Source organism: Pseudophryne corroboree, chromosome 4, assembly GCF_028390025.1.
Source record: "Pseudophryne corroboree isolate aPseCor3 chromosome 4, aPseCor3.hap2, whole genome shotgun sequence".
Taxonomy (NCBI): Eukaryota; Metazoa; Chordata; class Amphibia; order Anura; family Myobatrachidae; genus Pseudophryne; species Pseudophryne corroboree.
The window spans coordinates 656,738,165-656,749,266 of record NC_086447.1 but is presented as its reverse complement, the minus strand read 5'-3'; the positions used below and the strand labels follow the sequence as shown (position 1 = coordinate 656,749,266).

At 45.5% G+C, this 11,102-nt stretch overlaps 1 protein-coding gene across 1 annotated transcript in view; it reads left to right on the top strand.

The window, feature by feature from the left end:
- The first annotated feature begins 2,480 nt into the window (after nucleotides 1-2,480).
- LOC134911670 (saccharopine dehydrogenase-like oxidoreductase) overlaps nucleotides 2,481-11,102 on the top strand; it is a 54,121-nt gene continuing 45,499 nt past the window's right edge. Inside the window, exon 1 of the mRNA XM_063919760.1 lies at nucleotides 2,481-2,583. Coding sequence (XP_063775830.1) covers nucleotides 2,493-2,583 — 91 coding nt within the window. The 5' untranslated portion in view covers nucleotides 2,481-2,492. The remainder of the gene's footprint in view (nucleotides 2,584-11,102) is intronic.

The following is an 11,102-nucleotide window of genomic DNA, read 5'->3' as shown; positions in this document are numbered from 1 at the left end:
AATGTTTAACTGTTTGTAGAGTGTAGATCCAGCGTGCTTCTTTTTGTAGTAGAATCTTGCCATGGTCACCACCTCTATTGGATTCCGGAACACCATCAATGATTTTATATCGAATTGAGGCCAAACTGTGGTGAAAGTCCTTGAAATGGCGGGCCACCGGTTGATCAAAGCCCTTTCCGTCCAATGCAGCTCTTATACTCGATCGATGGAGGGCTATCTTTTCTTTAAATTGGCGAATGGTTTTCCCGATGTACAGGAGTCCAGATGGACATTTAATGTAATAGATAACAAATGTATCTGTTAAGATATGTATCTGTTAAGCGCCTTGAGTCCTATTGGAGAAAGAACGCTATATAAATAAAATTATTATTATTATTATTATTATTATTAAAACGACTTGAACAGGTAAATGGGGAGTTAATGCAGAATTTCTTGCCAGATCTCGGGTGATGGAAAAATTGCCCAATTTCCAAACAACTGTACTTTATTACATGATTTCCAAATATTTGGATCTGTTTTTACAACCTATTGTAAGTGAACAAAAAACCTGTCTTAAAGATACCACCGCCTTTTTGACTAAAATCATGGCCCTGACTCCATTGCCAGATAAATATCTTATAATATCTTAGTTGTCGTTAGCCTGTACACAAACATTCCCCATCATTGGGGTATAGAGGCTATCAGACGATGCATCACAGGCAATGTGAGGTACACAGGGCCAGATGTTGATTTTTTTTATTCACCTTTTCGAACTCACTTTGACTCGCAATTATTTTATTTTTGATGGTAAATTATACCAACAAAACTCGGGGTGTGCAATGGGTTCTTGTGTAGCCCTTAGTCTGGCTAACCTGTTCATGTGTGAGGTAGAAAATGACTTGTTTCTGTCCAATCCCATTATGTCCAGTAACATTATGGCCCACTATCGTTACATTGACAACATATTCATATTATGGTCAGGCACTGAAGAGAGCTTCAGTAATGCCATGTGTCATGTCAATACATTGGACACATCGATCAAGTTTACTTTTTCATCCAGTTTAGAATCCATCCATTACCTAGATGTTACTGTCATTCAGGATCTTGACTATTTGTTGCATACAACATTATATGTGAAAGAGACAGACAGAAACACTACCTTACATGCCAATAGCCATCACCCTCCAGCACTAAAGTGGGGCTTACCCTACTCTCAATTTCTTAGAATTTTCCACATTTGCAGTGACAGTGAGGATGCCAGCAGGCGAATTGATATCATGACATGCAAGTTTCTAGTTAGAGGTTACAAACTCAAGTACCTCAAGAGAGCAAAGGAGAGGGTGCTGACAAAGAATTGCAGTGATTTGTTGCAAAAGATTAACAAGGCAAGCAGTGGTGATTGGATAGTCTCGCCACAGGATTTCTCTACCAGCAGTAGTCACACTGTCAGGACAGCAAAACAGATTTGGCCCATTATATCAAGAGACAAACTACTACCTACAATCTACAAAACAACAATTCTACAAGCATTTCGTAGAGGACGCAATATCAAGGACACTATCGTACATAGCGATATTTCCAATTTCAGCAGAATGACACCTGTATATTTTTTAACACGTAAACCGGGCAACTACAAATGTCTAGGCTGCACTACGTGCAGTTGTTTGGAAATTGGCCAATTTTTCCATCACCCGAGATCTGGCAAGAAATTCCGCATTAACTCCCCATTTACCTGTTCAAGTCGTTTCGTTATCTATTACATTAAATGTCCATGAGGACTCCTGTACATTGGGAAAACCATTCGCCAATTTAAAGAAAGGATAGTACTCCATCGATCGAGTATAAGAGCTGCATTGGACGGAAAGGGCTCTGATCAACCGGTGGCCCGCCATTTCAAGGATTTTCACCACAGTTTGGCCTCAATTTGATATAAAATCATTGATGGTGTTCCGGAATCCAATAGAGGTGGTGACCATGGCAAGATTCTACTACAAAAAGAAGCACGCTGGATCTACACTCTACAAACAGTTAAACCATTGGGACTGAATGATATCTTATCATATACGTGCTTTCTGTAGTCTTTTCCTCATATTTTTCATTTTTTCAGTATAATTCCACACCTTCCCCTATTTCTACCTGTTTTGGTATTTGTGCTGTAATTGTACATTTTGAGTTCAGACCAGTAATAATTTACCCCGTCTCTAATTATGCTATTCACTTCTTGTTAGTATATCTCACTCCGTTTTGGGCCATGATATGTCTACCCTATCCCTATATTAGTGATCATAATAGTCATAGTCTGGGTTGTAGTCCCTTTATCACACCTTATTTGGTTACTCAGACATTATTGTTTTAAGTCCAATATGCCTGAATGCCGTATTCTATTATCCTGTTTAGACTTTGTTCTATGGTCTCCCTATATGCCTGTAACATAGGTTTTTCATTGCCTCCACTGTTTGTTTTGTTTTGTTCAGCCGGGTTTCTATGGAGATGGTCTTCACTTTACATGTTCTATGCCCCCCGTGGATGCCGGGTCGCCGGCGCCGACGTGCACCTATGACGTCACCGGGAGTCCCGAAGAGCGAAGGACGCTGTGTACACGAGGTGACTGGTAATGTATTTAAATGTTTGTTTTTTCACTGTGCAGTTGGTCTTAATAAAAGGAAGTTTTTCCTGACACGTTGACTTTAGCTGCTGTGCGTAGTCAAGTCCTTTAATTTAGTCTCTGTGAGTGCCGGCTATATTTTGTGGTTGTATGTTGCTTGCAAGCAGGGCACCAGAGCAAGTTGATGCCTATACTTTAAGTGGAGTGCCAATTAGACTTTCTTCATTTATATATATACAGTATATATAATGGGCTTCTGATTGAGCGACTGATACATTTCTGTGGTCTGGATGGTACAGTCCTAAGCTGGTTCAAATAATTTCTCACAGGCAGGTCACAGAGAGTATCATCTGGATTATACTCATCACCACCAGTGCCATTGCCATGTGGTGTCCCACAAGGTTCTATACTATCCCCCATGCTTTTTGCAGTATACATGCTCCCATTGGGCGAAATAATCAGGCGCCATGGCCTGGTCAACCACTGCTATGCAGATGATACACAACTGTACTTGTCCTTTGCTCCGGGCACTGATAACCCAATAGCAACCCTAAATGGCTGTCTAGCTGAACTACTGGAGTGGATGAGCGCCAGCTGGCTGCGACTGAACCCGGATAAAACAGAGGTCCTTATGATATGACCGCAACATCAAAGGACAAGACTGCAGCATAGCCAACCAACTGGACTTACACTAGGGGATTCAGAATTACAGACCAGTGATCGTGTGCGGAATCTTGGCGTTGTCCTGGATGGTGGCTTGACACTTAAACATCAGATATCAGCCACAATCAAATCCTCATTCTTTCACCTGAGGAACATAGCCAGAATCAAGCACTTAATTCCCTCAGATGATATGCCAAAAGTCATACATGCCTTTGTATCATCTCGTTTAGACTACTGTAATGCCCTCTACCTTGGTCTACCAGCAAAAGAATTGCAGCGCTTACAGCTGGTGCATAACACAGCTGCCAGGCTATTAACCAACCAGCCCCGTTCTAGCCACATAACACCCATCCTCTACTCCCTTCACTGGCTGCCTGTCCGATGGCGAATCATCTTCAAGATTGGCTTACTGAGTTTCAAAGCATTACATGACCAAGGCCCAAGGTACCTGAAACAGCTTCTGACCCCATACTGCCCCACTCGATTACTGCGATCTGTAGATGAAGGACTTTTAGCAGTACCTAGAATCTACCGTATTTCATCTGGGGGTCGAGCTTTTAGTCATGCGGCTCCGACTCTATGGAACTCACTTCCCCGAACAGTGCGAGAGGCCCCAACTATAGAATCCTTCAAAAGTAGACTCAAGACTTTCCTGTTTACTCAAGCATTTCCATAATGTCCCTTTTAGTATCTTCATGCTTCTGTATTTTATGAAAATGTACTTCATCATTTTCTGTACTATATTATGCTATGTATCTGTTAAGCGCCTTGGGTCCTATTGGAGAAAGAGCGCTATATAAATAAAATTATTATTATTATCATTATTATTATTATATATGTACCATACACGAGTGGACGGCACTCCAGGCTGAAGAAAAACAACAACAACAGCATCTTCATTTCATCAACGTTTCAGTGCTTGGAAACAGTTTTATCAAGATTGTCAGATCACATAATAAAAAACGTGAACACGGGGGCGTGGCCTGGCTGGCATCGGGGAAGGTCGGGTCTCTGCTGAGCTCCGGCTGGCAATCCATTAAAATACACCCCTAAGACAGATTTGGAGGCCCACCTGCAAGGGACTAGTCCCCTAAGCCCTACCACATCACCCTGCACCCGGAGGAAGAGGCTGCGGAATCGGGGGGGCCCTGCGTTGCCCCCTGCGGATTGCAACCTACCTCCGCCCCAGAAGCCGGGGCCTCGATTTTGGAGCGGCGCCGGCGATCCGTGGGACCCGGTGCGGCGACCCTGCGGACTCCCCCACCCACCTGAAAGGCACTCCCTGGCACCAGAGGACTCACCCACCGGGCGCTGACCCTCACGGGAGACCGGTGACCGGACGATCTGCGGGAGGTAAGGGCCGAAAAGTGTGTGGCTGGCGGCCGGTGGCCATCTTGCGGTTGGCGCCGCCCAGCCTTTGGACTTTACCTAGCCAATCCCCGACCTCTCCGGGCGCCTGCCCTTCCACCCCCGTCTCACACATCACTGCTGGCAAGATCTCTCCCCCCGCTGGCGGGGATCAACGACCGGGGGACCTCCGGTGGGCCTATATCTCGCTGATAAGCGGCGGCCATCTTGGGACTGGCACAGCACCCATCTCACTCCCTGACTGGGGCTGGCTGTAGCTAGGGCTCCCTCTTGTGGCGAGTACTGGAATAGTCAGCTCACAGCCACTATACTTATATTTCTATAACCCTGCCTGTTCTCATATCTCCTGGAGTCATTATATTACACCTTAAAACAACGGGTGTGATGCTTTAACGGCCCTGCCGCCATCTGCTGTGCCCGAAAGCTGCGGACTCATCGCTGTGGATGCCCAGCTCCCGCTGCCTCACCCTGAGCCTTTTGACATATACGACACGCTGCTGTGACGTTCAGGAGTATCACACTGTGACACCTCTAACACGTTGTTTCCGGCAAATCCGATCCGCTACGTCCTGATATGTCTGCTATCCTCATAGCAATGTAACTTTCCAATACCCTCCCGACGCTGATGTGACCTTCATTAAACTGCTCACTGCGCCCTACATGGCTTCTACTCTACGTATCTATCTCTAGCGACTTCATATGGAGAAATTCCTGGTGTCCACCCCAATGTCCTCGACTGGTCCTATTTCAAGCGCACGCGAGGACACATCCCACAGAAATTCCTCGGACTCCGACTGCTCCACCACCCGATCTCGATCCCAAAGAAAACGTACTAACGCTACAACTACTAAACCGCCTAAAATTAAACCCACTGACATTGCTGCGGTTCTTGGACCTCTCTAAGACGAAAAACTGGCGGGCCTTAAAGAAGCTATTGATTCCACCTTGGCCCAGCTAACCCAACACAGTAGCCGTTTGGATGATGTCGAGCAGAGGGTCTCCACATTGGAGGATGATCTACAAGCCGCACAGTCTACTATAAAGACCCAGACCACGGAAATCAAAGGCCTCACGGAAAAACTTGACAACTTGGAAAATCGGAGCCGTCGGAACAACCTGAGGGTGGTGGGCATCCCGGAGTCGGTGAGGGGCCACGCGCTGCTGGACCTTCTATCCAACTGGCTACCCGACAAATTAGGTATGGACCTTCAGGGTTCACCTCTGGCCATTGAAAGGGCACACAGAATTGGCCCTGAACGCAGAGAATCCGCGGGACGCCCTAGACCTGTTATCCTACGGATTCTAAACTACGCGGATAAAGCCAGGCTCTTAGACCACTACCGAAAGTCAGAGAACATCCTCTATAAGGGAGAAAGACTGCTCATCTTCCAGGACTTCTCCACTCATGTCGCCAACAAGCGCAGAGAGTTCGCCCCGATTTGCAAGCGACTGTTTGAAGACAACGTCAAGTTCTCACTGTTATACCCTGCTCGTCTTCGGGTCTTTGTCAATGGAAAACCATGCTTCTTTGACGATCCGATAGCGGCAAAGACCCATTTTGCACACCCTGACACTTGACTGTCCACCCTCACTTAAAGCTTGCATATCTATATAACAGCTTTAATCAATGGGTCACACAATGTTCGGGATATGATTTAGGCATGCTATTTGCGCATGCTGGAGGCTATGCCTCCCATTGTTCTATGTCTGTTAGTTTGATATTTTTATCTGTTTGTTTGTTTGCTCGTTCTGCCTGCTGGGATAATGTGTCTCGATCCTCCATAGGTTGGCCCCTCCTTGCTCATTGGGACGGGGGGGGCACCATTTCACCTATACGATTTTGACATTCTGCTTTCCATCTACGGGGGTAGGATAGCATAGCTACCCATGCTGACACTCAGACCTCAACTCCGGTGACAGCCCCACTTTTAGATTTTAATATAGTTTCGTGGAATGTAGAGGGTCTCAACAGCCCCATTAAACGCAAGAAGGTGACTGCACACCTCTCTCGCCTGTCCCCCCAAGTCGTGTTCCTACAAGAAACACACTGGGTGCATGATTCCCCTGTGTCACTAAAAGCCCCCTGGATTGGGGAATGTATATCTGCTCCTTACACCAATAAAACCAGAGGGGTTGCTATACTCTTTCATAGAAATCTTCAATTCTCCATCCTTAAAAAATATATCGACCCAGAGGGCAGATTTATCCTCCTAGATGTCTCCATCGACAATGTGATATATACCTTTTTGAATCTATATGCACCCACTGGCTCTAACAATCTCTTCTTTGCAGACATCCTTCAGAGAGTCCTGTCCTGGGGCGGCAAAAATTTAATTTTAGGGGGAGATTTCAACACGGTCGTTGATCCATCCATGGACAGGTCGGGGGTGAGTACCAAAAAACCCGGATCCTCTTCTACTCTGCTTTCCTCTCGTTGCTCTCAACTTACCTTACTAGACCCTTGGCGTACACACCATCCCCTTCAACGGGATTATTCTTTTTATTCACACCCGCACTCCACCCACTCTCGCATTGATTATCTATTTCTATCTAAACACCTTTTCTTTAAAGTCACCCACACCTCAATCAAGGACATCATTATTTCAGACCACGCTCCCATCACCCTGTCCCTACATTTATCTCTACCCCAGAACATTTCTAAATGTTGGAGATTCCCAGCATATCTCATACACTCAGAGGATTTCTTATTACATCTCAAACATTCCTGGCATAATTATACTACTGATAACTTGGATCAAATTTCTAACACTCCACTCTTCTGGGGGGCCTCTAAGGCAGTCCTTCGAGGCCATATTATTTCCTATGTTAATTCTAAGCGTAAGAAATTCAACACCAAATTGCAGGAACTTAGCGCGGCTCTCACACTCGCATATCGCACCTACAAACAATGCGACAATCCTACCCATAGAGAAACGTACCTCATGGCAAAACAAATCTATGATACCTTTCTCACCGAACAGGCCCAGATCAGCTATGATTACGGCAGAAACAGGTTCCATAGGTGGGGGAACAAGTCTGGCAGACTCTTGGCCAACTTGGTTAGGGGGCCCCGAAACAAAACATGGGTTAACTCGTTGCACAGCTCTGGAGGTGTTCTCTCTGATCCCACTGACATTTGCTCGGCCTTCATGAGGTTCTATAAATCTTTATATACTGCCGACACTGATAACGCAACTGATGGTCAACTATTCCTGGTTGAGGCGCAGTTACCAAAGCTGGAAGTGGAGGAAAGGGACTCGCTGGATGCTCCCATAACTGACGATGAGGTACGGGCCACTATTAAGTCCCTACCCAATGGAAAGAGCCCTGGCCCTGACGGCTTTAGTGCCGAATTTTATAAGATGCTGGATGCCGATATACTCCCTACATTAACACGATTATATAACCACATCCTAACAACAGGGGAGACTCCCCTTCGTTTTAACGAAGCCAAGCTTATAGTACTCGCAAAACCGGGTAAAGATCCTGCCCAAGTAGGGTCATACCGCCCCATTTCACTCCTCAATCAGGACTTTAAAATATTGACCAAAATCATAGCTAATAGGTTGCAAGCCTACCTACCCCGCCTTATCTCACCCGCGCAGATGGGGTTTGTCAAGGGTAGACAATCCACACGAGGAGTGCGAGCGGCCCTGACTGCGATATCTCACACCCGCTTCAATCAGGCCAAAAACAACATCATTGTGAATTTGGACGCAGAGAAGGCGTTTGATAAAGTTGCCTGGCCTCACCTATCCCGAGTACTCGCCCACCAGGGATTCGGCGCAGCGTTTTGCAACTTGGTTCAGACCTTGTACAATAACCCAGTGGCACAGGTCTTAGTCAACAATGTGACATCTCCACCCTTCACGTTGGAAAGAGGCACTAGACAAGGATGCCCCTTATCTCCCCTCCTTTTTGACCTAGCATTAGAACCTCTTATACGCCATATTTTGCTACACCAAAACTATAGGGGCATCGAGGTGGGTACACAGGAATTACGGGTGGTGGCATTCGCAGATGACCTCCTCCTCTTTATGTCAGACCCTCACCGTACGATCCCACAGCTGATTGCTGTGATTGATTGTTTCTCCTCTTTTGCAGGGTTTTCCATTAATTACAGTAAGTCGGAGGCACTAGCCATATATGGACAGGCGAGATTAGGTTGGGGGACCACTTTTCCCTTTAAATGGGCGAATACACATATTACTTATCTAGGTGTTGCACTCCCTACTCACCCCTGCCACCTGTATAGGCTTAATATCACCCCGGTGCTCCATAAGATTAGAACCGAACTTGGTCTCTGGCAACCCCTCCCCCTTAACATGCTAGGGAGATGTAACCTATTTAAGATGGCCAGCTTCCCAAAACTCCTCTATGTTCTACAGATGACCCCCCTTCTATTATCCAAGTCGGATATATCTTCTCTGAATACCTCTATCTCCAGATACATCTGGGCTGGTAAACGTCCAAGGATTAGCATGAAAAAATTGTCCCAGACGGTACCTAGAGGAGGAATCAATTTACCTGATGTTAAACAATATAATCTGGCATGCCTCCTCCGCATTGCTATGGACTGGCCTGGAGACAATAATTACTACACAGACTCCAGCCTAGACTCTCAACTTTGCGCCCCCTTATCCCTCAGTTATCTTCTCCATGCCAAACCCTCCAAGTTGGCGCTACATATCACCACTAACTCATTACTACTCCCCATAATACAGGCGCGGCAAATGGCGAGGAAATCTTTCAATCTTCAACACCTATACTCACTCTCGATGCCCCTTATAGGCAACCTGGAGTTTCAGGAGGGAGAGGCTCTGCAACCCTTCATTGCCTGGCACTCTCTTGGTATCCGCAGTCTGCGCAACTTGCTTAATTCCTCTCGCGTCCCGCTGTCTTTCGCAGAGGCACGAGGAAAATATGGCCTGCCCCCTCACCACGAGTTTGCCTACTTCCAGGCAATACATTATCTTAAAAATGTACTTTCTAAATTGACGGGGAATGACTTTCTTAACACTCTAGATACATTACTCCAATCAACATGCTACTCTATATCAACCATCTATACACGTATCCGTCATGAACTCATTCCTGACACGGACCTTCCAGAGCTGTCCCAATGGTCCTCCCACATCTCAACGGTAACCCCTGAATCCCTCCTAAATCACTTTCAACTCACCCTAAAACTTATCCCTGCAAGCTCCTATCAAGAGATGGCCTATAAAATGCTCCATAGGGCATACATCTCACCCAAACGCCGATCTTTGATGGGCATCTCAGAAGACAGCAAATGCACTAAATGCTCAACGGAGGGGGCTGACCTCTTCCATTGCTTCTGGGACTGTGCTCTGGTGTCACAGTTTTGGCATGAGGTACATCATTATGGAACCACCTCCTTAGGCATATCCTTTTGTTGCACTGTTTCTTGGGCATTGTTTGGGTGTTTGACTGACCAGCCAGACATCCCCAGGACTAACAAAAAATTACTTGTGATACTATCTGCGGCTGGCAGGAAGGCTATCCTACAACAATGGATCCACAACATACCTCCTAATCTTTCGATGGTGACCTATAGATTATTTTTTCTATTCACCATGGACTGGCTGGAGGCCTCTATCCATAAGGAGAGGCTCACCCCTGCCCTGTTCCAATGTTGGGACACATACATTCTGACACTACCCTTACACACTAAACAAGCCATTGACAAATGCTTTCAATCTACCTCATGGTACCTCCTCCACACTTTAGCCCAACCTAACCCCTTGAACATCCGATTTACCCTCTCTCCTTTCCTTTTTCCGAATCCCTCCTCCGCTCCGTTTTATTCTCAATCATCTACCGGGTTGACTAGAAATATGGACCCTCGATATGGGAAGATTGCTCTGTGGATGGATCGACGACCCGTGTCCCATAGCAGGCATTACATGTTAGTTTATTTTCTTATGTTTTAGATATTAGGTATATGTTGAGGGAATTCGAAATACTCTGTCCATATTGGCGGAGAACCGAGGTTTAAACCACCCCTTTTCATCTATAGTCTGCTCCGCTTGGAGAACTGAAACATATCCTCAATTCCCTGATATCCTTAGTTATACATGAGTTACCTTTCTTGGAAGGGTATAAAGGTTTTTATGTAGAGAAAAGTTTGAAAATACGTTTTGATCTCTACCAGGTTTTATATGAGACTGAATACTTTACAACTTCCTGTCTTATGCCTAGAGGCCTATATATAGTGCATATTATGTTGTACAATGCTAACTATATATTCCACTCGATGTCTCGAAATACTGTATATCTATTCTGTATGGTGTGAGATTATAATAAAAATAATTTGAAAAAAAAAAAAAAAAAAACGCGAACACTCATCCCATCAATAGCCTCCCCGTCAATCAGCGGGGCGCAGGGCTATGACGCAAGATTGCAGCTTAACCCACTATAAACATATATATCATAAAACTCAGTGTTACATAAAACACATACATAA